The sequence below is a fragment of the Vipera ursinii genome (assembly GCF_947247035.1).
Source record: "Vipera ursinii genome assembly, chromosome: Z".
Lineage (NCBI taxonomy): Eukaryota > Metazoa > Chordata > Lepidosauria > Squamata > Viperidae > Vipera > Vipera ursinii.
In genome coordinates this window covers 49,129,625-49,155,479 of record NC_139517.1, presented here as the reverse complement: position 1 = coordinate 49,155,479, position 25,855 = coordinate 49,129,625, and the positions used below count along the sequence as shown (strand labels likewise).

Below are 25,855 nucleotides of genomic sequence, written 5' to 3'. Positions count from 1 at the left end.
TGGGGCAAGTAGAAGGATACTTGTTAGTCAACGGCCTTGAAGGGGCAGTGGGCAGGAAGATTTAGTTTAGGATTTTCAACAGTAGTAGTTGTTCTCGTTGCGGGGGGAAGGGGTGTTCTGTATGTAGAAATGCCAGGCTAGTATAGCCACCATAACACCAGGTGGCATTGGTCAGGCGGCCTGATTGGTCAACCTGTCTGGCGGGAAATATACAACACCGGGTTGGGTGTTACCTGGCCAGTGGAAAAATAGAGCAACCTGGTTGGCTGGCTACTTGGGCATCAGCAATCTATAAGAGGGCACTGGGGGTTTGGGAGTTAGTTCCATCTTGTAATCAATAAAAGTATCACGTACTATGCTGCCTTGTCCTTGTGTCCATGCGGTCGCCCACGCTACAACAAGTAGGTTGTGGTCTACTTTATCAAATGCCTTACTGAAGTCCAAGTAAATTATATCCACAGCATTCCTCTGGTCCACTAATTTTGTCACCTGGTCAAAGAATGCAATAAGATTTGTCTGGTGTGTTCTGTTTTTGACAAACCCATGTTGGCTTTTGGTAATGATTTTGTTTGCCTCTAGGTCAGGGGTGTCAAACTGCCGGCCCATGGGCCAGACGTATCGCAACAAAACCGTGCCCACCCCATTGCCCGCAATGGGGAAAAAGCTCCGATACGTCGCACGATGTCACGTGATGTCACGAGTTTGACATATCTGCTCTAGGTGTTCGCTGATTCGTTGTTTGATTATTTTTTCCAGAATCTTCCCAGGTATTTAGGTCAGGCTGACAGATCTGTAGTTTCCTGGATCCATTCCCCCCACCCCCACCCCCCTTTTTTTTGAAGATGGGAACTACATCAGCTCTTTTCCAGTCCTCTGGTAATTCCCCAGTGCTCCAGGATCTTAGCTGGTATCCTTGGGAATCCTAGAGAATACAAAGTTCAACATGTCAATAAGCTTTCTATCCTGAGTCTTCAAAGTCCAAATTTTGCTTCAATAAAGTGTCACAATGAACCATTGTCTGCATGATTCTATTCTTTGTAGACAGAGACACATCCTTATATTTGAATATCTTTTCCAACGCCTTTATTTTTATTTTTCCAAATCTTGCTTTCTAATGTCTTGCTGGTTAGCCTAAAAAGAAGACTCCACAACTTCAATATTTTTGTTGATTGCTGTATTTATTGTCATTAGTCATCTTCATTATATCTAACCTTATCCCACTTTTTATTTCATTATTGTGCTCTTAGATCATTTGGATTTTCTCCATCACAATGTCACAAGTTTAATGCAGATTATTAATCCTGTATTTCTTCATCCACTTTTAAAATCATGCTTATCTTATTCTAGTCTGGGTTCTCTCAGTATATATTCCACATATATCGTAGGCTCAAAAATAAAGAGAGAACATAGGGCTTTGGCTCAAAATGATAAGTTTCAAATCCTGAATTACTATTGTCACTAAACAAAAAGCCCTACAATATGTATTTGTGATTTGAAAAAAAACAAGGGGTTTTCAGGCAGATAATGAAATTGCAAGAAGAAATTCTACCGTTGAACTGTTTGTTAATTTTTGGATGAGTTACTAGGTTCCTGAAGAACTAATTATCAGAATTCCTAAAAATTCCATTATAAAACGCAACATTTAGTTTCACTTCCTTCCCTTGAAAAAAACATGTAGCAACATGATCAGCGGAAGAGGGGGTATAGCTCAGTGGTAGAGCATTTGACTGCAGATCAAGAGGTCCCTGGTTCAAATCCGGGTGCCCCCTTTAGTTCTCTTTTTCTTTTAATATTTAAAATTTAACATTCACAGCAAGCTGTAATGCTCACAATCAGAATTTAGCAAAAACACATTACAAGTTCTCTAACAAGAATCTCTGTAAATCTGAGAAATACATAAGGTTCTAATAGCTTTATCATCTCAAAGTCGGCTTCCTTTCTAAGCAGTCGAAATAATTAATTCCTCTCGTTCCTTCCGTCTCCCTGACATTTTTGCTCCGAACTATAAAATAAGCAATCGCACTTACAAAACCAGATCATCTTTCCTCTCGGCTCTAATTCAGTGCCTGCAGTGTTTACATATATGAACTGAGCTTTCTTATGTGTGTGGTAAGTTGTCCATGTGAAACCAGAATAGCTCTCTCAGAAGTAAATTGCAAACTAATAATCAGCCCATGAGGGAAAATATTTTTCTCCGGTGCCCTCTTCCTTTTTTAATTTTTTTTTAAGGATTCGGCTCCATCTGTTTCCATTAGGAACCGATGATTCCTCACAACTGCAAGATAAACCACACCGTTTGTATTGTGGTGGTTTGATTGTTTTGTGCTTCAACACCCACAACAGCTAGCAGGGAAAATATCCACCAGTCATGGCATTTCTTCAGGAACGGGATAGGTTTGGTAACAAGTTCCTTTACCTTTGGTTTCCTGTCTGTTCTCTTCTCCTAGGCTCCGTTTTGACCGTATGCATAAAATTTATCATAATGAAGTAGATAAGCATGAAGAGAGACTTGTCAAGCAGCACACTGATTTATGACTAAGGGTGGGTCTGATTGCAGGGCTTTCTTATATCTTAGGTTCCATTCTGACTACATCTGTTGCATAAAATAAATTATTAAAGCAATGTCACAATCATGAAAGAGGTCAAACTCATGAAGGAGACAGACTACAAGCTGTGTATTTATTTAGGATTTTCCTACTGTTTCCTTTCTTTCCTTCATAAAGGAAATGAATGCTTTCCTCTGAAGGAGGTAGAGAGAGGAGTATCTTTCCACCAATGTATTGATTCAGCCTTGTGGAAAAATCCCTTAAAAGTGTGGAAGGAAAGCTGTCACCTTAGTGCTGACAGAATAGTCTAGCTCTATTACATAATTACCATTTCAATGTACTGATCAAAGATTTTTCCATTGGGCATGTCCCAGATAATGATACATGGCAGGGAGCTGTTTGCACATAGCTGGTGCAAGGTTGCTGGAGTATTACAAAGGGAACCTTCATATTAAAAGATGCAATTCTATCCATCTTGTACAAATTTGAAGGACCCTGTTAAGTTCGGACAGACGAATGACACAGTGAGGTTTCACAGCAAGAACGTTTATTAATACACATAAGTCAACTGTCAGTTAAACTCCAGCTTATATACCCTGGAACGTTTGAACGGTAGCCAATCCCCAGCCCGGAATTTCCCGCCGATTAAACATTAACCAATAATTGCAACCTGGTTTCCCGCTTCACAGAAACCACTCACTAATAAGCTACTGACACAACACCCCTTCCCCCCCAGATGATGTTATTTGTTAACGTAGTCTTTCAAATATTTTGGTGGCTTGTGAACCCTTGAAGGATATCTATTGGCCTTGTTACCAACAATTGTATTTGCTTTCTGACTGTTTGTTATGGGCCTAGCTGTTTGGGTCAATGACTCTGATAATGCTCTATCAGAGAATTGTTGTTGTGGTGGTTGTTGTTGTTGTTGTTGTTGCACTGGAATTGCTGGTCTTTCCGTTGGAAACAACTCCCAATCAATTTGACTGTGCTGTGGAATTGTTTCCGCTACCCTGGGTTGAGTTTCCACTCCCTCCCCACCAGCTGTTGTATCAAACTGATCATGCCGGGAAGTAACGTCAAACATATGTTCATTTTGACCCGCATTATCTAACACACTTTCAGGAGCCCTCTTCCTTAATTGGTCAATATGTCTCCTGATTACTCTATTCCCTTCCCCCTCAATGGTGTACGATAACGGCCCCGTTATGTCAGTGACTACCCCTGGTACCCATTTGTCCCCCTGCCCATAGTTCCCGGCCCAAACTAAGTCTCCGATGTTGAGAGACCGGTTTGGAATGTCAGGTTCAGCAGCTGTGGGTATTCTGTCAGGGTGTAGCCTGTCCAATTTAGTGGTTAGCCGTCTGCCCCACCTCATTTCAGCTGGGCTTTTTCCGGTGGCCGTGCAGGGGGTCGTGTGCTGAGCCAGCAAGAACTTTGCAAGTCTCTGGTGCCAATCGCCACGGATGATCCGTTTCAGAGCGTCTTTTGTGGTTCTGACGTTCCGTTCAGCCAAGCCATTGGTGGAAGGGTGGAAGGGTGCCGACGTCGCGTGCCTAATCCAATTGGCCTTGAGGAAATCCTGAAATTCAGTAGAGGTGAATTGGGGCCCATTATCAGATACAATCACATCAGGTAACCCATGGGTGGCAAAGAGGCCCCTCAAAACCTGAATTGTTTTAGCAGATGACATAGAGGTAACAGGCACAACCTCCAACCACCGGGAGAAACTGTCCACCACAACTAGGAAGGTTAGGCCTTGAAATGGCCCCGCAAAATCAATATGTATACGAGATCATGGGTTCATGGCCATCTCCCACTTATGTGTATGCGCGTGTGCCTGTTCAGGCCTAGAGCGTTGACACTGATAACACCCTGATACGCACTCTTCAATTGCCTTGTCTAACCCCGGCCACCACAAATGACTCCTAGCTAATGCCTTCATGCGGACAATCCCCGGGTGACCCTCATGTAATTCTGCTATTACAGTATTCCTGTGATTTTCAGGGATTACAACTCGGTTACCCCACAAGATGCAACCCAAATGAGATGATAATTCATCTTTCCTCCTAAAATATGGAGTGAATTTAGGGTCAGGATTCTTATTTGGCCATCCACCTTGAACCCAGGTTGCAATTCTATTGAGGATTAGGTCCTTTTTAGTGGCATCAGCAATGTCTCTAGCTGTTAGAGGGCATTCAGGTATTTCTTGTAAAGACAGAATTTGTCCTACCGGCGCAGGGTCATCCTCTGTGTTAGTTAAGGGTAGTCTGCTAAGGGCATCTGCATGGCCCATTTCCTTGCCTGGTCTATGTTTTAGAGAGAATGAATATGCTGACAGGAAAATTGACCACCTAAGCATCCTGGGAGACATTATCTGGGGTGTCTGTTTATCTGTGGTAAACAGTCCCAGTAATGGTTTGTGGTCAGTGAATATGGTAAAGTTCCTACCATAAAGGTAATCATGGAACATTTTTACTCCTGCCACTATAGCTAATGCTTCCCTGTCAATTTGTGCATAATTCCGTTCAGCTTTGGTGAGTGTCCTGGAATAGTATGCAATTGGCTTTTGATGGCCCTGATTATCCATATGGCTGATGACAGCCCCTACACCATAAGGTGAAGCATCACACGCTAAATAGATTGGTTTGTTTTCTATAAAATGTGTAACCGTGGATTGGCTAGATAGAATATCTTTTAAGGTTTGAAATCTAATTCTATGTTTTTCTTGCCACAGCCAAGGGGTTTTCCTGTCTAACAATCTATGTAATGGCTCTGCAATAGCAGCTTTATGTGGCAAGAATGTGTGATAAAAGTTAACTAGCCCTAAAAAGGCTTGTAACTCAGCCTTGTTTTTAGGTTCAGGTGCTAATTTAATTGCTCTAATTTTTTCAGCTGTAGGGTGTATTCCCTTTTCATCTATTCTAAACCCTAAGAATTCAGTGGATTTAACTCCAATAAAACATTTTTCCTTTTTTAATTTAAGTCCTGCCTCTCTAAATTTCCCCAGTACCTGTTCCAGACGATCAGCTAAAATTTCTTCAGTTTTTCCAGCAATCAGGACATCATCAAAGTAAGGGCATACACCTGGTATGCCCTTTAAGGTCCTCTCCATCACCTCCTGGAAGATGCCTGGAGCTGCTGCAATACCAAATTGCAGTCTGTGAACTCGGAACGCCCCCTTGTGGGTTACAATCATTTGGGCCTCGGCAGCTTCCTTAGACACGGTAAGCTGTAAATACGCCTGCGCCAAGTCAAGCTTGGCAAAGATGGCGCTGTCCTGGATCGTCGCGAGGACCTGCTTCACCGTTGGGACTGGGTAAGCATGCTTTTTCATTCCTAAATTCAGGGTGGCTTTATAATCGGCACAAATCCTCACATCCCCATTAGGTTTTAGGGGTGTGACAATTGGTGTCTCCCACAAGCCTCCCTCGACCGGTTCTAACACGCCTTGGCCTACAAGCTTATCAAGCTCGGCCTCGATTTTTTGTTTAAGGGCAAAAGGCACCCTCCGGGCCTTAAGCCTAATGGGTTTTACTGCCGGGTCCAAATTAAAATTAATTGGGGGCCCTTTATATTTACCTAAAGACCCATCAAATACGTCTGCGAACTCATCACAGACAGACTTGAGGGTCTTATTATTAATAGTATTTATTCCCCCGACCCAGATTCCCAGGGTCGAGAACCAATTAAGGCCAATTAAACTGGTTCTCTGGCCTTCGGTGACTAATAAGTCTAAGAAGCCATTAAACCCCTTATATTTGACCCTAATGGTGGCTTTACCCTTAATTCTTATAGGAGTTTTTTGGAAATCCGCTAACTGAATCTTAGTAGGATTAAGTGGAATCCTATGGCCACTTCTGAGTTCGATGTGTTTAAGGGTTTCACTAGAAATTATTGATACTGAGGCCCCAGAATCAACTTCCATTTTGCAGGGAATTCCTTGCAAATGGACTACAATTTTTAATTTAGGCCTCAGAATATGATTTATTTTTGGGTTCCCTATGTGGTTGACTCGCGCCGCCTCCCCGCGGTTGGGGTAACGTGCCAAAGGTCTGGGGGTCTCGATGCCACGACAGTAGGGGGTTACCTTACCTTCGGCCCAAACGTCTATTTCATGGAGGCGATTGTCGCGAGGTCGACTACAGCAAATGGCCTGGATGTGGCCCGTTTTTCCGCACATCCTGCATTTTGCGGAACGGAATCTACACGTTGCTCTGGGGTGGTTACCCCCGCAGCTTCCACATCTGGTGTCTGTGTCGTGCGGTCTGGTCGGGTTGTCCCTTGGTGGTCTTTGCGGTGCTGGTGTCTGATATCTGCGTCCCGGTTCTGGTCCTTCATTGCGAGAGGGTCTTGCCGTCATTTTTCCGAATCTTCTGGCGACTTCGGCTATGTCGGCCTCCCATTGTTGATCCACCTCCCCACTGTCCACATGGCTTTTGAGATTTATTTCAGCTGAAGCGCCCATGCTATTGCGGGGGGGTGTCTCGACTTCCAGTAGATTCGTAAGTTAACAATTCATCGAGGACTTCTTGTAGATCACCGGTGGGCTTAGCAATAATACGATTTTGTAAATGTTCATCTCGCAAGCCCAACACCACTCTATCTCGAATTCTGATTTCGAGATTATCATATTTGCAGCGCAAAGCTGCCTCTCTGACCGCTGCTACAAACTTCGTGATCGACTCGCCAGGTCTCTGATTACGCTTTTCAAATATTCGCCTCCATAACAGTTCAGATCGCTTCGGCGTGAAGTGCACTTTTAATTTGGCCAATAAGTCAGCGTACGAGACACTAGATACCGGCATTGGTTAGCAAAGGCCGACGGCAACCCGATAAACGGGTGTGCCGCTGATAGTCAATAGAGCTGCAGCTTTCTTCCGGTCATCGGTTATGCCATTAACAAGCATAAACCCTTCGACCTGGCCAACGTATTCCTCCCAATCCTCTGGGTAGTTTGGATCGAACTCTTTCAAAGAGCCGACTTGCGCCATTCGGAGGTTTATTTAAATTCCACCGCGGCCGCCAATGGTTGACTGTGTTTTAAATTTTACCGCCTTGCGCGCAGCTGATTATCGCCGCTCCTTCACTAGTCCGCCGTCAATCCCACCTTCGTCGCCACTTGTTAAGTTCGGACAGACGAATGACACAGTGAGGTTTCACAGCAAGAACGTTTATTAATACACATAAGTCAACTGTCAACTGTCAGTTAAACTCCAGCTTATATACCCTGGAACGTTTGAACTGTAGCCAATCCCCAGCCCGGAATTTCCCGTCGATTAAACATTAACCAATAATTGCAACCTGGTTTCCCGCTTCACAGAAACCACTCACTAATAAGCTACTGACACAACAGACCCTCACTACAGTGCTGCTGTAAGCTTTACCAATGAAAGTTTTATGATTTTCCTCAATACTCAGAGGCACATTCTGGATGACTTCTAAATGTTACAACAGTCTAGTTTTCTTGGTAAAAACAGAGCGCTTATATGTCATTCTTTTCTTCAAGATTTGATTTTTGGTAAGATAATACCTGTACAGCTTTACCTGTCTTCTCTCACCTTTGGATAATTCTATCACCCTTCCTCTGTTGACCTTAACAGCAATAGTTACTCTCCAAACATTTATATTTTCACCAGCCTAACTGTCATATCATTTAAGCTGTTAGACCATGCCATTAATTTTTTTCCATGGGAAGGGGGAATAGTAAAACAACTCAAAAACAACAGAATTGAGGTTATTATTGGTGTATAGCAGGTTCATTAAAATACATCTTCTAACATGAACCTATAACTTATGTAGGAACATATTAGATTCGAATATACATGATAAAGTATGTAATGACAATGATGTTTAAGATACTCTAAATATATTTTTCTTTTTGAAGTTGAAATGGCCACTAACAAAGTTACACTGGGGTCTGACCCCTACTGAATTAAAGTCCCATCCTTGAGTTGGCAAAAAACAATATCAACATTACATTTGTTGACTGTATACTGATCCCTACTCCGTGTCTTTTCTGAGAAACTAATGAATGCTCTCAAAAGTAGAGAAATGTTTACTGTTGTATATGTAGAAATATCAGGCTAGTATAGCCACCATAACACCAGGTGGCATTGGTCAGGTGGCCTGATTGGTCAACCTGTCCGGCGGGAAACATACAATACCGGGTTGGGTGTTACCTGGCCGGTGGGAAAATAAAACACCGGGTTGGCTGGCTTCATGGGCATCAGTAGACTATAAGAGGGCACTGGGGGTTTGGGGAGTTAGTTCCATCTTGTAATCAATAAAAGTATCACGTACTATGCTGACTCATCCTTGTGTCCACGCAGTCGCTCACGCTACAACATTTACAGTGTTGCCAGTTTCTATAAATGGGAGCAACCAGCATTTCGACATTAGTCCTCTAAATGTTGGGAGAACTCTGCAAACATAAACTCAGCAAATTCAGCTTGATCAGATCCTCCAGTATATGAAGGTTTACAGGAAAATAATTTCAAAGCAATATAAGCTTGTGCATGGCAGAAAATGTGACTGTTTTCAGTGGGAGAAATGTGCAATTTTGCATTCTGGAATGAATTATTTTACATAGTTAATATTAAGATCATGCTGCTGTTATTCTACCAATTATTTTGTGATGAAGCAGAATTAGGGGTTAGAGTTACGGAACTTGTTGCTTAGTACATCTGGAAGGCTAAAGGTTAGAGAAGATAGTTGCTTATCAAAAGTGGACAATGATTTCATTATCTGCATTGCATGTATTATATTTCTTTCATTAAAGCCACTGACTACTATGAACAGCTTAAGGAAGGAAGATTCAACTTGGACAATAAATATTTCAAACAAACTGAAGTGGTTGAAGCTATATTTTTTTATTACACGTACATGAAAGTGGTAATGATAATGGGTAGTATAGAAGTATGTAAACAAAAATCTATGCAAAGGGCAAACCAGGAAAGGACCCAGTCTGAAAATACTTTGGTGAACAATAGATTTTCTAGTTAAAGCTTAGCTAGCCAATATTCAGATTTATCTTCGTAAGAAAAGAGATTTTTGTGGTACACTAATATTAACAATAAAAGATATTGAATACACGGAAAGAACTATTTATTACAAAAGTCTGAATGAGAGGGAAAGCTCCCACTATATATACATCTAAATGGTTTCAAGTTCAACCTGCAATTGCTTAAGAATTTACTGAAGCAATCAACTGTTCCTTCCTCCACAATCTCCAATTTACACTGTACACTTTATTTTCATGTAGAAAGAATACATGAGTTAGAATCCAAAGGACTATAGAATTGGTTTTGCAGAAATTGGAAAAAGTTTCAGATGATGATAATGGGTAGGGGAATTGCTATCAAAGACACCAAAAGGCAGGAGGTATATGTTGTAATCGTGGGTCACTGTCGCTTAACTATCCATATGATTTGTGGTACAACCATTATAACCATTTGTTTAGTGAACATTAAAAAAGTGATTTAGGTCATTCTCCACACTTACAACTGTTGCAGCATCCCCATGATCACATGATCAAAATTCAGACATTTTGCAATTGACATGTATTTATGACGGCTGCAGTGTTCCAGTGATTATGTGATCATTTTTACAATATTCTGACAAGTAAAGTAAATAGGGAAGTCAGATTCACTTAACAACCATGTTACTAACTTACTAAGTGCAGTGATTTGCTTAACAACTAGGGCAAGAAAAATAATAAAATGAAGCAAAACACCTAACATCTGCTTTGCTTAGCAACAGAAATTTTGGGCTCAATTGTTGTCTTAAGTCCCTTCTTTTTTCTTAGCTTTAACTACAAATAACAAATGCTATAGCCAAAATATTTCTGATTGCAAACAAAATTACTAACAATACTATGTCCTCCTTCCCCGTTCTACCCTCTCCAGCATGAGCATATCTCAGGGTCACTAATCCAGATGCAAGACTAATACAGTCGAGGTGGCAGTTCTATCATCCTCAGGATAACAGTCATTATGCCAAATCTTCAGCAATGCTATATGAAAAATAGAGAAGAAGAGGAAGCACAGAGCCATTGATGACATGCGTCTCCTCTCCTCTTCCCTTTGTTCTCAAATTGTAGACTGCTCCTGCACAAAGCTTTCTGACCCAGGTGGAATCCGCTCCGCTTCCGAAGCCAGGGCTGCCTCGCGCAGCACACTCACATGCTCCTCCGCCACGGACAAGGATTGGTCGATCCAGTCCATGTGGCTGGGGAACTGGCAGGCATGCCGCGTGATCAGCACCAAGTGACTCACTGAGAGCAGCAGCGCTGTTGTCCTGCAAAAAACAAACAAACATGAAATAGGGGTGGGGCTCATGAGCCAAGCCCTGCCCTTCCTACTCAGCTGTAAAGAAGACTCTTGGGTTTTTTTATATTTAAGGTGCACATGCGCCTGTGTTAAATATGTTAAATTGAAAGATATTATAATGCTAACATTTAATTACTGTATTTATTCAATTTGATGCTGCCTGACCCTAACAGACTATTTAACATTAATATGATAATATTTTTAATGCAGTTCTAGCACTTTTGCACAGAACCAGTTTGGTGTTAAGAAATTGAGAGGTTGAATTCTATTTCCCGTTTAGATAGAAAGCTGGATGATCTTGGGCTGATCAAGGACACAACTGCAAAGTACTTCTGGAAAAAACCTCACCAATAAATTACAGGAAAGCAAGCAAGACTGAAACTGATAGGATTAAGTGAATGGTTTTCAAAATTTAATATTGAAAGAAAAATGTAAAATTGAATCTGCTGTGTAGTGGAAACTTACACGGTGGAGAAACAAGCCTCTCAAAGAAACTACAATGAATGTGAGCAAGAAATGGTAGTATAAAAGCAGGATGAAGGAGAGATACGTAGGCAAACATTAGCTGGGTCTTCAGAGTAGGAAAAGGAATAATACATGCTGTAAAAACAGCTGCAAGAGGAAATGACTAGCCAGGGAAAATTAACTGGGATAACAGGAAAGATAACTGAATGGAATAACCGGAAAGCCAAACTTAACTGAAAAAGAGGAAAGAACTTATTGTTCTAAGGAGCCATAAAAAAGGGCCCAGAACTCAAAATACACAACTGAGCATACCTAATATCTGATGAATATTATTTGATACGCCTTGCAAAAATTATCTCCTAATTTTAATGTAGATGTGATGTATGATTTAGTATGGAGCAGGAAATACGTGGGAGGCAGTCGGGAAGAGTCGATACCTCATAGTACCTCAGCCAATGGGGAATGAGGTATGTGGCAGCCAGGTTGTATAAAGAAGGGAATATTTTGGTTTGGAACTTTGGAGAGAACCAAGCTTTGATAGCTTCTCTCCCTGCTTATTGCAATAAATGAAACAAAAGTCCTTCACTGTGTCTTGACTTGTTGTTGGTCAGGCAAGCTTGTCTCTGCTCACGTAGGAAAGTAGCCAGGAGCACATAACAAACAGAAGAAGAAAAAAAGCACATTTGCAGCACAATCTCCACATACCAGTCAAATGGGAGATGCTCTCGGCTCAGTGAAAGGTGGATAGATAAAACTGATCTAAGGCTCATAAAGTAGGGATATCATGAAAGACCTTTACAGATTATAATAAAGTGATTTTTAAATGGAAATCCAGTTTTTTTCAGATACAAATTAAATGAAATGCTGTTGTGGAAAGAATAGTGGAGGATAGTAAAAAAAATAAAAGAGGTTTTTGAAAATAATCTTATAAAGGTACAGATGTAAGAATGGTTTGGGATACAAACAAAGCTTTCATGAATTATTACTTCATATGACTTAATAGTGAATGCTCTAATCCATGAGCAGGTCTTTCTATCTTGTAATGCCAAGCATGTATCTTTCCATGGCTCTTTGTGCCACATGTAGCTTTTGTATTGATTGTGACAAATGAAAGTGTGGGAAGTCAGGCCCCAGACAAGGAAATATTAAAGGGCAGAAAAATATATTTCCTCAAAAGATCTTAAAGAGGTAGAAAGGCATGCCCAGTTTTTCTTGATAGCCCCAGGTCTCCCACCCCAAGCAGAAACCAGCTCTATAGAAATGCAGACCATTGAAACTAGAAGATTAAGAGGACAAAGACACCTAAAATCTATACACCCCACCCAAAGTCTAAGACAGGACATAATAGAATTAACTCACAGATGCTGAAGGGACACAGGTCAAAATCCATGACACAGGAAATACAAAGCCTCAAAGTAGGAATAGGAAACAACTCCAAACAAAAGGCTCCAGAGGTTATAAAAACCCACTCCCTACATGTGCTCAGCCCTTCCCCCCCTCTTTTCTGCCAGAGGCATCTTTCTGTCTGGCTCTCCTCTTCAATAAACTGCAACCTTCTTTCTAAAGCAGTCACCATGTTTATTCCCAGCTTGGACTGAACCATGATGAAGACTTTTCTTCTAGCAAAAGTATACGATATCATCATGAGAGTAAAAGAACTGAAATGGAAATCGGCTGGTCACATAGCAAGAAGAACTGATGTCAGGTGAACCCAAGCAGTCATAGAATGGACCCCACTTGATAAAACGTGTCCATGAAAGACCCCTAAAACAAGATGGATCAATGACATTAGCAAGTATTGTGGGCCCAATTGGCAAAAGAAAGTTCAGGACCACATAGGTTGGAAACATGAGAAAGAGGCCTTCTTAATGCAGTGAACGGAGAATGACTAAAATGATGATGAATAGTGAATTCAAGAAGAAAATTATTTTGGATGCGATAAAAAGATGAGGAATTAAAGAATTTTCCAGAGAAGATAAATATTTCTCAACAAATTCAGCATTTATAGATAAATTATCTATAATAACATTAAGAGAAATGGAATAAAAATAAATTATGTAAAACACAAAAATGCAAATAAAATTTGCAAATAAACTAGAGAAGTGATTGGTATACAATCTCAAAAAAGAACAAATCTTATTAAAATTACAAGAAAATAATAAATGATAATCTGGTCGAGAAAAAGTATTTCATCACTATTATTCCAATTTATGTAAATTTCTGTGGAGAAAATAGTTGAAAATTTAAAGAAATAAAGTTTGCTGAGGACTACAGAGAAACAGAAAAAAATTATGAATGGAATAAGGAAAATTTGCAAAGCTATAAGAAACACTAAAAGAGGAAAGTTTCCTGGACTAAATGGGTTACTAGTTTCTTATTATAAATGATTTGAGGATAAACTTTTACAATGTTGACAAAAAATGATAATTCTATTTTACAGAGGAGAAAGATGCCAGAAAATTGAAGAGATTATATTCCACTGATGTGTAAGGAGGATTTGAAATGAACAAGTAACTGTCATCTGAATCATTATTGAATAATAATAATAGCTATAGGTTGTATATAATGATTTTGGCAGAGAGGTTAAAATAATTTTGCAGGAATTTATTTATGAGGATTAAAAGTCACTTAGGATAAAATCATAAATGTTTTGAATATTTTGGAAGAATTGAATCAACATAATGAAAAGCAAGCTGCACTGATTTTCTTAAATGTAAAAAATTTGACAATTTAAACTGGAGTTTCCTATTTAAAGTTTTGAAAGATATGAATTTTGGAAAGAATTATTAAAGGGGTAAGATTTTACTTCATAGAAAGTACAAATAATTGTCAATGAAGGTCTAGCAATACTCTGTGAGATACACATTTATATATTTAAATAATAGTAACATACTGTGAGATACTAAAATTCTGAAAGGAAATAGAAAATAAAATTAGGAGAAAAATTGATGACATAGGGACATAATTGTCAAGTTTTCCTATTTACTATTAATCAGAAAGATTCAAAGTAGACAAAATAATGTATAGTGAATGTTCTAAGACTGTTTGAACTAGAATTGTGTACAAATGATGAAAATATGGTTAAAATGTATAAATTTTATTGGAATATGAAAAAGAAGAACAAGTGAAAGAATGTGTGTTAAAGTGGGCTGAAATTTTAGTTATAATATACAAATGGAACAGTGGGAAAATTTGTGGTTGAACGAATTAAAATTTACACTGTGTTATAATCTTAAAGAAAACTTTTATAAAATGATGTACCATTGCTATGTGACACCAGAAAAATGTCTAGAATGTATAAGATGCTTTATATTGGGAATGTGAACAGCAAGAAGGGTCATTTTATTATACTTTATGGACATGTAAAAAGCTAAACAAAATTGGATTCACATACATACACTGTTTCAGAGGATTTTGAAGATTAGTTTATAATTGAGACCTGATGTCTTTCTCTTGGATAACAGCTGGAAAAAAGTGATGAGCAAGATTTTGTATGTACAACAGTGGAAAGATTGGGCAATACCTACAAAAAGAATGGTTGGTGAAGATGATAGAACTTTCTGAGATGGCCAAATTGACCTGCTTGATTAGAGAAAAGACAATATCTGCATTTATTGCTTTATCAACTTTTAGTGCAAAACAGAAAACAATGATATTGTGACTTGGTTTTAACGATTGGACAGGATAGATTATAGAAAGAAGAGAGTCACAAGCTAACTTTAGAGAAAGAGATAAATTTACAATTGTACTTATGATTGCTATAAAGAAGATTGGAAGCCAATGCTTTGTATCTTTTTTCCTTTTCTATTTTTCTTCTGCCTTTTCTATTTTTGTACCTTAGAGTTCTCTTTTATTTCCTTCTTTTTCTTTTTTCCTTATTTTAGTTTGTATTGATTTTCACTCTTGTTTTTAAAACTTAAAAACTTACACTTAAAATAAAATTATATTTAAAAAAAGATTGCACTGATCTTTGGGAAATCTTTCTAAAGGTGATGAGAAATGTTGAAATACATTGTAAAAGGGACTTGATGAAGAACTCCAGAAGGACCACATGTACAGACACCCTAAAATGTGGGAGTGAAAGCAAGATAATATTTTTTCAAGGAGTATACTGCTTCAGTGGCGTAGCGTGGGTTGTCAGCACCCGGGGCAATTTGCGCCCCCTAACCCGGTGACATCATGGCACCGCCGAAAAGACGCGCCCCGCAGCGGCGTAGACTTTCCAAGAAGAGTCGCGCGCATGCGGGATGCTTCCGGGTCCCTCTCGAGGGCGGCTGGGCGGGGCTCCGACCTGCAAGAGCCGCTGCATTCAAGCTCGCACGTGAGCCCCGCTAAATAAAGCCACGCATGCGCACGAAGCTAGGCCAGCCGGCTAGCGGGTCCGTCTTCGCTCGGCCAAGCCTGCCGGGGCGCCTGCGGGGCGCTTGCGGTTGGCCTGAGCCTGGGCGGAGAGTTGGGTGCTTCTATTTATTTTATTCAGTTTATGTGGCCGCCCATCTCACCTGCCGGACTCATTTCGCTTTGCAAGAAAGAGCAGCTCGAGAGCGGAGCCAAGCCGACTCTGTGCAGCCCTTGGGGCTCCCTGAGCAGCTCAGTGCGAGCGCGCCCCCCCAGATGTTGCGCCCGGTGTGGCCCACCCCCCCTGCACCCCCCACGCTACGCCACTGTACTGCTTTTTAGATTATATAGTTAGAAAGCAAGGCAGACATTTATCACCTTCCCTCCCAAGCAAGGCCTACTCACCTGGCATCTAACAGTTTGGGGTCCAATGGTGGATACATAGATCGCACCACATCATCTACCCTATGAAGAAAACAAAGATGGCTAGTTGTAATTAAACAATGTACAAATTAAGGAAGTGAAAAAAAATTGCTATGCATCTCTCTGTCCATCCATCCACTCATCCCTCCTTCCCTCTCTCCGGTATAAGGGGGATGGCAGGCGATCAGCACTGCTTGCTCCCTGGTGCTCCTATTGAATTGTCTGAACTATTACTCAGCATATCCTTGTTACCTATTGTTACCTTTGTTACCTATTGTTGAATCGCGGGGTCACTGGAAAAAGGAGACAGCCAGCTCGGTGTGTAGCAACCTTTATTTCGTTGTCAGGCGAAAAGGGAAAAGGGGATTTACCTGGCTTGCTTTTATATCTGCCCAGGTGAATGCCATCCAATGGATTCAAACCTGGGCTTCCCGCCAGTGCAGGTAGCCAATAATTTTAAACCCTGGCTTCCCACCAGGTATGGCTATAGCCCGGAGCTGTCAAACCTGTTTGAACCAGGCTTTCCCGCCAAATGCAGTTATAGCCTGGAGCTGTCCTGCTCCGCGCCTCCTGCTGTGCTGACAGTTCATGTATGCTAGAAGCTGCATACACTACACCCCTTCCCCCATAGTGAGGAAGCTACTTTTCTTTTGTTCATCCCCCCCCCCGGTACTATATACATTTATTTACATTTTATTGTTTCCATCCCCTGCCTCCCCTCAAGGCTGCACGTAGTCTGCGAGGTAGGCTGGGGTCTTGTGGGTCCTGTTGGATCTCCTCAGGTTCACCCCTTCTGTTGGGGTGCTGGGGCTCGAGTCCATTTTATTGTTGTCCGTTGTTTCCTGTTGGTATGGGTGGGTGCTCTGTGTAGGTGCCGTTGACTTAGTTCCAGGTGAGTCTGTGGGTCTGGAGTCTGTGGATCTGTCATTGCAGGGTTGGTTGTGTTGTGGTGTTCTTGATGTAGTTGGACCAGCTGTTACCCTGATCCCATTGTCCCGTCCCTGCCTAAGCCAGGCTTGACCTGGTGACCCCCTGTTGTCCTTCCTGGTGTGTTGTTGCAGCTCCCATCCTTCAGACCCCTCTTCCTGATTGTCACCCGGAATTCTCTCCGGAGCCCTTGGTCTCAACTGATCCTGATGCCTTCTCCACTGGAGTCCCCCCTCCACCCTCAGGTTGTAAGAGAGGGGCCCAGTTCTGTCCATTACCTCCCTTGGTACCCATGGGTGGTCTGTGCCGTAGTTCCTTGCCCATATGGCATCTCCCAGGTTGAAGGCTTTGTTGAGGCTTGGGGTTCCGGCATCTGCTGCCACTCTATCTGGGTGCAGTCTGTCTAGAGTGGTTATGAGATGCCTACCCCATTGGAGTTCAGCTGGGCTCTTGCCTGTTGCGGTGCAAGGTATGGAGTGTTGGTGGAAGAGGAACATGGCCAGCCGTTGCTTCCAGTCCCCCCTGGATAATGCGCTTGAGAGTGTCCTTTGTGGTGCGCACGAAACATTCTGCCAACCCATTACTGGCCGGATGAAAAGGAGCAGAGGTGATGTGCCTAATTCCCAAAGTCCTCAGGAACACCTGGAAATCCGATGAAGTAAATTGTGTCCCATTATTGGATACTATTACATCAGGGAGTCCATGGGTTGCAAAAAGTCCCCTGAGCACTTGGATTGTCCCTGCTGTAGTCATGTTCCCCACTGGTACCACCTCTAGCCACTTCGAGTGACTGTCCACCGCCACTAGGAAGGAATGGCCCTGGAAGGGTCCAGCATAGTCAATATGCACTCTGGACCATGCTGTGTGTGTCTCTTCCCATTTGTGAACTGGGGCGTGGGGTTGCTCAGGTCATGACCTCTGGCAAGTGTAGCACCCTGCCACTAACCCTTCTATCTCTTTATCCAGGCTTGGCCACCAGAGATAGCTTCTTGCCAGGGCCTTCATCCTTACAAGCCCTGGGTGGCCCTCGTGTAGGGAATACAGGACTCTCTCCCTTAGCCCTTGGGGTATGATGACCCGGCCTCCCCACAAAAGACAGCCCTTATGGGTAGATAATTCGTGTCTCCTGGAGAAATATGCTGAGAACTCCTGACCCGGTGATTTGTCCTGCCACCCCGTACTCACCCATGAGTGTACCTGGCTCAGTACCTTGTCTTTGGGTGTCTCTTCAGCAACGTCCTTGGCATTGAGGGGACATTCTGGCAGATCCTGAATAGCCAATATTTGAGCTGAAAGTGCTGGGTCCGGTTCTGTGTTTTTCAATGGCAGTCTGCTGAGGCTGTCAGCGTGCCCCATCTCCTTGCCGGGCTTATGGACTAATTTGCACGAATATGCCGACAGGAAGATGGACCAACGCAGCATTCTGGGTGACAGAATCTGTGGCGTTTGTTTGTCAGTCATGAACAGACCTAGCAATGGCTTGTGGTCTGTGAAAATGGTGAAGTTCCTTCCATAAAGATAGTTGTGGAACTTCTTAACTCCAGCGACCACTGCCAGGGCCTCTTTGTCTATTTGTGCATAGTTTCTTTCAGCTGCTGACTGGGTCCTGGAGTAATATGCAATGGGGGCCTGTGTTCCATTCTTTTCCAGGTGACTAAGCACAGCCCCTACCTCATAGGGGGATGCATTGCACGCAATGCAGACAGGTTTAGTCTCCACAAAATGCATGATTGTAGCATTGCCTGCCAACAGATCTTTCAGGGCTTTGAACACGGCTGTATGAGCCGTAGACCAGCTCCATGCTGTCTGTTTATCCAATAGCCTATGTAGGGGCTCTGCAATTGTTGCCTTATGTGGCAAGAAGGCGTGATAGAAATTGAGCAGGCCCAGGAAAGCCTGCAATTCTGCCTTATTTTTGGGTATTGGGGCTTCCTTAATAGCCCTTACCTTGGATGCTGCTGGGTGGATCCCCTGAGCATCAATCCTGAATCCCAGGAATTCAGTTTCAGTCACCCCAATTCTGCATTTGTCCCTTTTCAGTTTTAAACTAACAGCCCTGAAACCTGCCTAGGACAGCCTGCAGCCATTCTGCCAGAACGTCCTCAGAATCCCCTGCGATGAGAACGTCATCAAAATATGGGCAAACCCCTGGTATACCCTTAAGGGTTCGTTCCATGACCTCCTGGAAAATCCCAGGAGCTACACTAATGCCAAATTACAGCCAGTCTACCCGGAATGCCCCCCCTTGTGGGTGACTATGGTCTGTGCCTCTGTGGTCTCCGGGCCGACTGGTAGCTGTTGATAAGCTTGAGCTAGATCTAATTTCGCCAATATGGACCCACCTTGCAGGGAGGCAAGGATGCTGCTGACTGCGGGTACCGGGTATGAGTGTGCGCTTAACGCTTTATTGATGGTCCCCTTGTAGTCAGTGCACGTCCTCACCTCACCATTCGCCTTGAGCGGCATGACGATGGGAGTCTCCCACTTGGCTCCCTCGACTGGTGTTAATACCTCCTGGTCTACCAGCTTGTCGAGCTCCTGTTCTATTTTATGCTTAAGTGCGAATGGAACTCGCTGGGCTTTAATGCGAATTAATTAATGCGGATCTAGCTTAAGGGTTATGGGAGGTCCTGTGTACCTTCCCAACTTCCCATCGAAAACATCTGAAAACTCTTTGCAAACCATTTCTAATGTGTGGCAGCCCTGAGTCTGATGAATCCCGACGATCCGGATGCCCAGTGCCTTGAACCAACCCAGCCCTATGAGGCTGGTGTGTTGTCCTTCTACCACCAAGACATCCAACCCGCCCTGGAAACCCTTGTACTGCACCTCCACCGAAGCCTCCCCCCGGACGTTTATTGGTGCATTCTGGAAATCAGTGAGGGTCAGTCTGGATGACCTCAAGGGAACCCGCCGGCCACTCCATCTGCAAACCGCCTTAAACGTTTCACTGGAGATAATGGAGATGGCTGACCCTGAGTCCACTTCCATTTTGCATGGAACTCCTTGCAACCTCACCACCAGCTTTATTTTTGGGGTGATGGATTGCTGTCCCCCCGTTTTGCAGACGGCCACCTTGCCCTCTGTGTAACTGATGGAAATTTTTTGGCCCAGTTCCCCAGTACCTGTTGCTGCCTGGAACTCCACCTCCACCTCGTGTAGGTTGTCTCGGGTCTTACTTCGGCAGACAGACGCGATGTGCCCGGTCTTTCCGCACGCCCGGCACTTGGCTGACTTGAACCAGCAGGTAGACCGAGGGTGCTGTCCTCTGCAACTCGAGCACTGGGTAGACCGGGGTCCGTTTGCACTGCAGCCAGAACACTGGGTAGACCGGGGTTGACTGGATCCGCAGATGAAATGCTGGGTAGACTGGGGGTTGCTAGCTCTGCACCTACACTCCGGGCATCTGTGTTCTGCCGTTGTCGGTCGTGACCCCCTCGTATTACCTTGTTTAGTGGCAGCTGGCAGTGTCCTGCGGTGGATTGCATCAACTTCTGTCGCTGATCCCTCATCCCCGCTACAGCTGCTCACCTGATGAAGGGCTCCGCTGGGGCTGCAGTCGTGAGGCTCCTTCGGTTCCGGCCCCTCTGCGATGTCCCAGGCCAGGAACTCCTCTTGGACTTCCCGCAGCGTTAGCTTCGGCCTGGCGAACAGCTTTTGCCGCAGCTTTTTGTCTCGCAGGCTGAAAACGATGCAGTCCCTCAGTCTCACTTAGAGATTTTCGAAGTTGCAGAGGTGGGCTGCCTGCCTGAGGGCTGCTATGTATTTTTTAGCTGACTCACCCAGACGCTCATCCGCTTCTCGAATCTGTACCTCCAAGTGATCTCAGACATCTCGGGTCGGAAGTGCTGGGTCAGATTGTCCAGAAGATCCTTGTAAGCGACAGCATCAATGTCCTCTGGTGAGCACAGACCGACCACCAGCTGGTAGGTGTCCTTGCTGCAGCTACACAGCAGCGCCGCCACTTTCTGGCCATCGTCCTCGACCCTGTTCGCCCGCAGGTAGCATTCCAGCTGCCCCACGAACGATTCCCATTCCTCTGGGCGATTACTGTTAAAGAGGGGATACTGACCGAGCTGCGCCATGCTGTTGTCTTGGGTTGTTCTGCTCCGATGCTGATGAGCTTCTTCGGATGCACGCAGCCGATCACGGATTCCTCCTGATGCCTATTGTTCTTCAGAGCAGGATCCCATCTTCGTCACCAGTGTTGAATCGCGGGGTTACCGGAAAAAGGAGACAGCCAGCTCGGTGTGTAGCAACCTTTATTTTGTTGTCAGGCTTTGCTGGGAAAATGGATTTACCTGGCTTGCTTTTATACCTGCCCAGGTGAATGCCATCCAATGGATTCAAACCTGGGCTTCCCGCCAGGTATGGCTATAGCCCGGAGCTGTCAAATCTGTTTGAACCAGGCTTTCCCGCCAAATGCAGTTATAGCCTGGAGCTGTCCAGTTCTGCGCCTCCTGCTGTGCTGACAGTTCGTGTATGCTAGAAGCTGCATACACTACACCTATATTAGCTTAGTGCGACAAAGTGCACCAGAGGTTGTTATCCTACTGTTGGTAAGGACATATATTACCAGTATTACCTCTGTCTACTTTCATAAGAGGGTAGACCTTATGTCTGAGGTTAAGGTGATGAAATTAAGGTGGTGTGAAATTCCCAGCCAAGCAAGGGGAAAGGATTAAGTGGGGAATTAACCTTGAGTGGCTGCAAGAGACTTAGATCTAGTCCCCTCCCCTTAAGTTCCTTGAAATCATATGTTAATTCCCAAGGAAAGGCAGGCAGTCTGAGAAGATTTTTATACGGAACTTCTACAGTTCTTGTAGAATACAATAAAGTAGTCAACCTGAACCCTTCATATGTGGATCTGGTTGCTTCCACTTGACATTAGAGAGATAGAAAGATAAATGTCTCACACTAGTGCTACATCTTAGACTCATAGAAACAAGGTGTAGAAAAGGACTTGGAGGTCTTCTAGTCCAATGCCCTACCGAAGGCAGGATCTTTAACCAGGAAAAATGATTGCCCAGTCTTTCTGAAAACCTCCAGCAACCTCCATCCACAGAGTGGGTCACTCAGAAAATTCTTCCTTATGTCCGGGTTGAATCACCTTCTGACAAGCTTCCACCCATTGGTTGTGCCTGAGGTGCTATGGAAAATAAAGTGCCCTGCCCCCAGGTGCTATGGAGAATAAGCTGACTCCCTCTTCCTTGTGACAGCTCTTCAAGTTTTTGGAAGATGGCTAATATGACATCCTTAAACCTTCTTTTTGTTAGGCTAAACATGCTTAGTTCCCTTAGCTGTTCATTGTGTGATTTAGGCTCCAGTCCCCTTATCATTTTTGTTACTCTTCTCTATACTCTTTCTGAGGTCTCAGCATAGTTTTTGTATTGTGATGAGCAGAATTAGGCACAGTATTCCATGTGGCCTCACTAGTGCAGTATAGAGCACTATCACTTCCCGTGATTCCTGGCTCATACTTACAGTGGTCCATCAGGACACTTAGATCATTATTTTCAGAAGTACTACTGTGGAGCTAGGTACCTCCTATTCTATTCTGTGCGCATTTGGTTTTTCACGCCTAACTTTTCTCACCAATGAACTGCATCTTGTTGGATAGGGACCAATGCTCAAAGTCTGTAAAATCCTTCTGAATCTTGAGTCTGTGTTCCAAAATGTTAACATCTCCCCCCCCAGCTTTTTGTCATCCACCCTTTTAATGCCTTCATCTAGATCATTTATGATGTTTGAGAGGATTGTACCCAAGACAGACTCTTAAGATACCCCTTCTTCTTATGTTCCTGTGATATATCCAGATACATTTAGCATCCTGAGCATTTACAGCCCAGTTTAAGTATCCCCTTCTGTAGAACCTTCCTATTCTTTCCTGCAAATCCAGGGCATTAAAAAGAAAGAGGGCAAAGAGCAATAAGAACAACTGCCCCAATCACGGAAGAATCCCCATCTAAAGTATGACCAGCTGAAACAGTCCTTTTCATAAAGAAGTAAATTGCTTAAACAATAATTGCAGGATTGTTTTCTGCATATCCTCCCCTCTATTTATTCATTTGGTTTATATCCCATCTTTTGTTCAGGCTAAAGTGGACTTTTCCTCCCCAGACTCATCCAGAGTCCTGCTCCCCGTAAGTTCTTGACAACTTTCACCTTGGGCTGATTCGTTTGGCCACCACAATAATGTCACTCAGGCTTGCTGGGTACTTCATTTGGGCTCCTGACCCCATTGTCATGGCAACAAGCTTCTCAGTGAGAGTGTGGCAGATCTGTTAAAAAATAAGATAAATCAGTGTTGCACGGGATGGGAGTTTGACTGTTACTTAATGTACTTGATTTACACATGCACTTCCTATGGACTGTGCACCTTCTCTGATGTAGGGTGTCTTCCCATTATGATTTTTGAAAAAAATAAGAAATGTACCTTTAGGATAGCAATGCAGTGAGAGACCAGGCCCCTAAGGAAAAAAAATAGCAGCAAATTAGAGAAAGGTTCCACCAAAAGTCTTCTGGATTTGGACTTGATTCAGTTTTCTGGTCTTCAGCTTCCCTGCTCAGACACAAGATCTTCTATTTCTGAGCATTCTGTAGGACATTTTATTCTCAGCTCACTTGATGAATTTGGCTTTTGTCACCCAAGTTGTTGACAAGTTTCTCTTCAAGAATTGATTAACCAGAACATCAATGCACATTCTGCAGCCAGTGATTTGAAGGTTGAAAAGAAATGGCATGAAGCATTGATTTCTTCTCCTATAAGAATGCATTCATTAGTGGTGACACAGTGGTTAGAATGCTGTATTGTAGGCTAATTCTGCTGACTTGCCTGGCAATTGCCAGCAGTTCAGCAGTTCAATTTTCACTAGCTCAAGGTTGACTAAGACTTCCATCCTTCAGAGGTTGGTAAAATGAAGACCCAGATTGCTGGAGGCAATATGCTAACTCTGTAAAACCACTTAGAGAGAGCTGTAGAGCACTGTGAAGCAGTATATAAGTCTAAATGCTGTTACTATTGCTATTACACATGTGAAAAATCCACATAAGTAAGGCTCAAAGACAATACTTGACTTTTTTTAACAACAGCTAAATTCATACCAATAACTTGCACAAATGACTAATAAGTTAGAATTAGATTTGTTCTAGCCTTTCCCTCAATACACTTGTTATTCCATTTAAATTACTATTGCAAAAGATAAGATGCATTGGAAGTACGGGGTCTACAACCATCAGAAAAGGAAGAAAGGGTATCAGATGAGATAAAGCCATGCAAAATGTTAACATGGTAGGACGGAAATAGTAACCACTAGAGAAGCAAGAAACAACTTATGTGGCATATGAGATTTAAAAACAGGGTATGCCAACAAGGGTCTAGTTCTAATATGGAGGAAAAATGGGTGTTTAAGTTTAATAGTGGTCATAGTGAAAGCTAAAAATGAATATTATTGGATAACAAGGATATTTTCAAAAGCTAACTATTTAGTCTATTCAGTTTCTTCTCCCCACCAACATTGGTTAAAAAAACTGGATCAAAAATTATGGGTTTGGTTCAGCTATATTTGTCAAATACTTGACTATCAATCCTTTTTCAATGTAGTACTTCTGTATTAAGCATTTAAAGAGAAGAATTTGAAGATATTTTGGGGTTTTATTCTCTGGTCCCATTTTGTCCCAACTGCATGCAGCAGAACAAAAACAATCCTTTCCAGATTATGCAGCCTGGAAGGCATTGATGCCCAACTTACGAAGCATCATCAATCCAGTCCTCATTTGCCAGGATTGCTTCAATATGTGGGTTTGTTATTACCACATCGTCCATCTCCAGTTCAGAGGGTTCAGACTGTGTTTCCATGGTGCCAATTAAGTCAACAATAGGCCTAGGAGGAAGCACAAAGGAAATCTAAGGCATTGTTGGAGGGGGGTGTCAAAACACCCCTAATTAAGCTTACTTTTGACCATTAAAATCAGTATGTTTTGAGATCAAAATTTAGTCATAGAATCTTTAATTGACTGTCATTTATTATTATTAACAAAAGCCATAGATTAGACATTCCCATTTTGGAATCCTTCAGATGTGCCTGCAGTACCTAGACTCCTTAATTTTGGCAATCCAGGTTTCAAATTCTGAAAATCGCTGTCCCAAAATATTCCAGGTGAGTGAATGAATTACTAGAATCCATAATTGAAAAATCACCTCACCTGGTATCATAATGACTCAAGAAGTCCTTGGGTCGGCAGTAACGATGCCTACATACCACAACCAGAGCCACAAAAGAAGCCAGGAAGATGGTTGCCAATACCCCAATGGCTACAATCACAACAGTCTCCATTGATGCTCCTGGTGAACTCGGAAGATGAATGGACAGTTCAACAGCAAGATGTCTTCAGAAACACTTCTACCAGGATTGAAATTGAATAAAATGAAGTCTTGTTGGTTGAATATACCAGAAATAATGAAACATTTAGCTTTCAGGGTCTTCTTTTTTAAAAAAATTGAGACTCAATGTAATTGAAAAGACACAGAAGAGTTCTGTGTCAAGCAATGTGAATAAGTATTGAACAGAGTTCACAGTCTTTTCAAAAAATAACATGAGTCATACTAACTTTTTTCTCAGGTGTTATAAGGTTGCTATTAGAATAGGAACTTAAATCCTTGCTAATATGTTGAAATATTGGGTGATCTACTCATATATCCATTTATCTACATTGTGCCCATCCTCACTTATTCTTGCTAGCGTCTGTCAAATCTGTTCCCTTCTTTGACTATCTTTATGATTAATTGAAATATTATATGCCTTTGCCAGATTTTTTTCAACAATGAAA

General features: G+C 42.6%; 2 protein-coding genes across 2 annotated transcripts in view; one reads left to right on the top strand and one right to left on the bottom strand.

Moving 5' to 3' along the window:
* LOC310649710 (uncharacterized protein) overlaps window positions 1–25,855 on the top strand; it is a 629,251-nt gene that overhangs the window by 54,289 nt on the left and 549,107 nt on the right. The gene's annotated exons all lie outside the window — the stretch shown is intronic.
* Window positions 9,407–25,362, bottom strand: TMEM98 (transmembrane protein 98; the record flags this gene model as incomplete). The annotated part of the gene is made up of 6 exons (XM_083378404.1): window positions 9,407–10,841; window positions 16,082–16,141; window positions 23,192–23,307; window positions 23,463–23,496; window positions 24,778–24,909; window positions 25,232–25,362. The coding sequence occupies 6 exons, from the start codon at window positions 25,360–25,362 to the stop codon at window positions 10,634–10,636; spliced, it is 681 nt and encodes a 226-aa protein (XP_083234530.1). The 3' UTR covers window positions 9,407–10,633.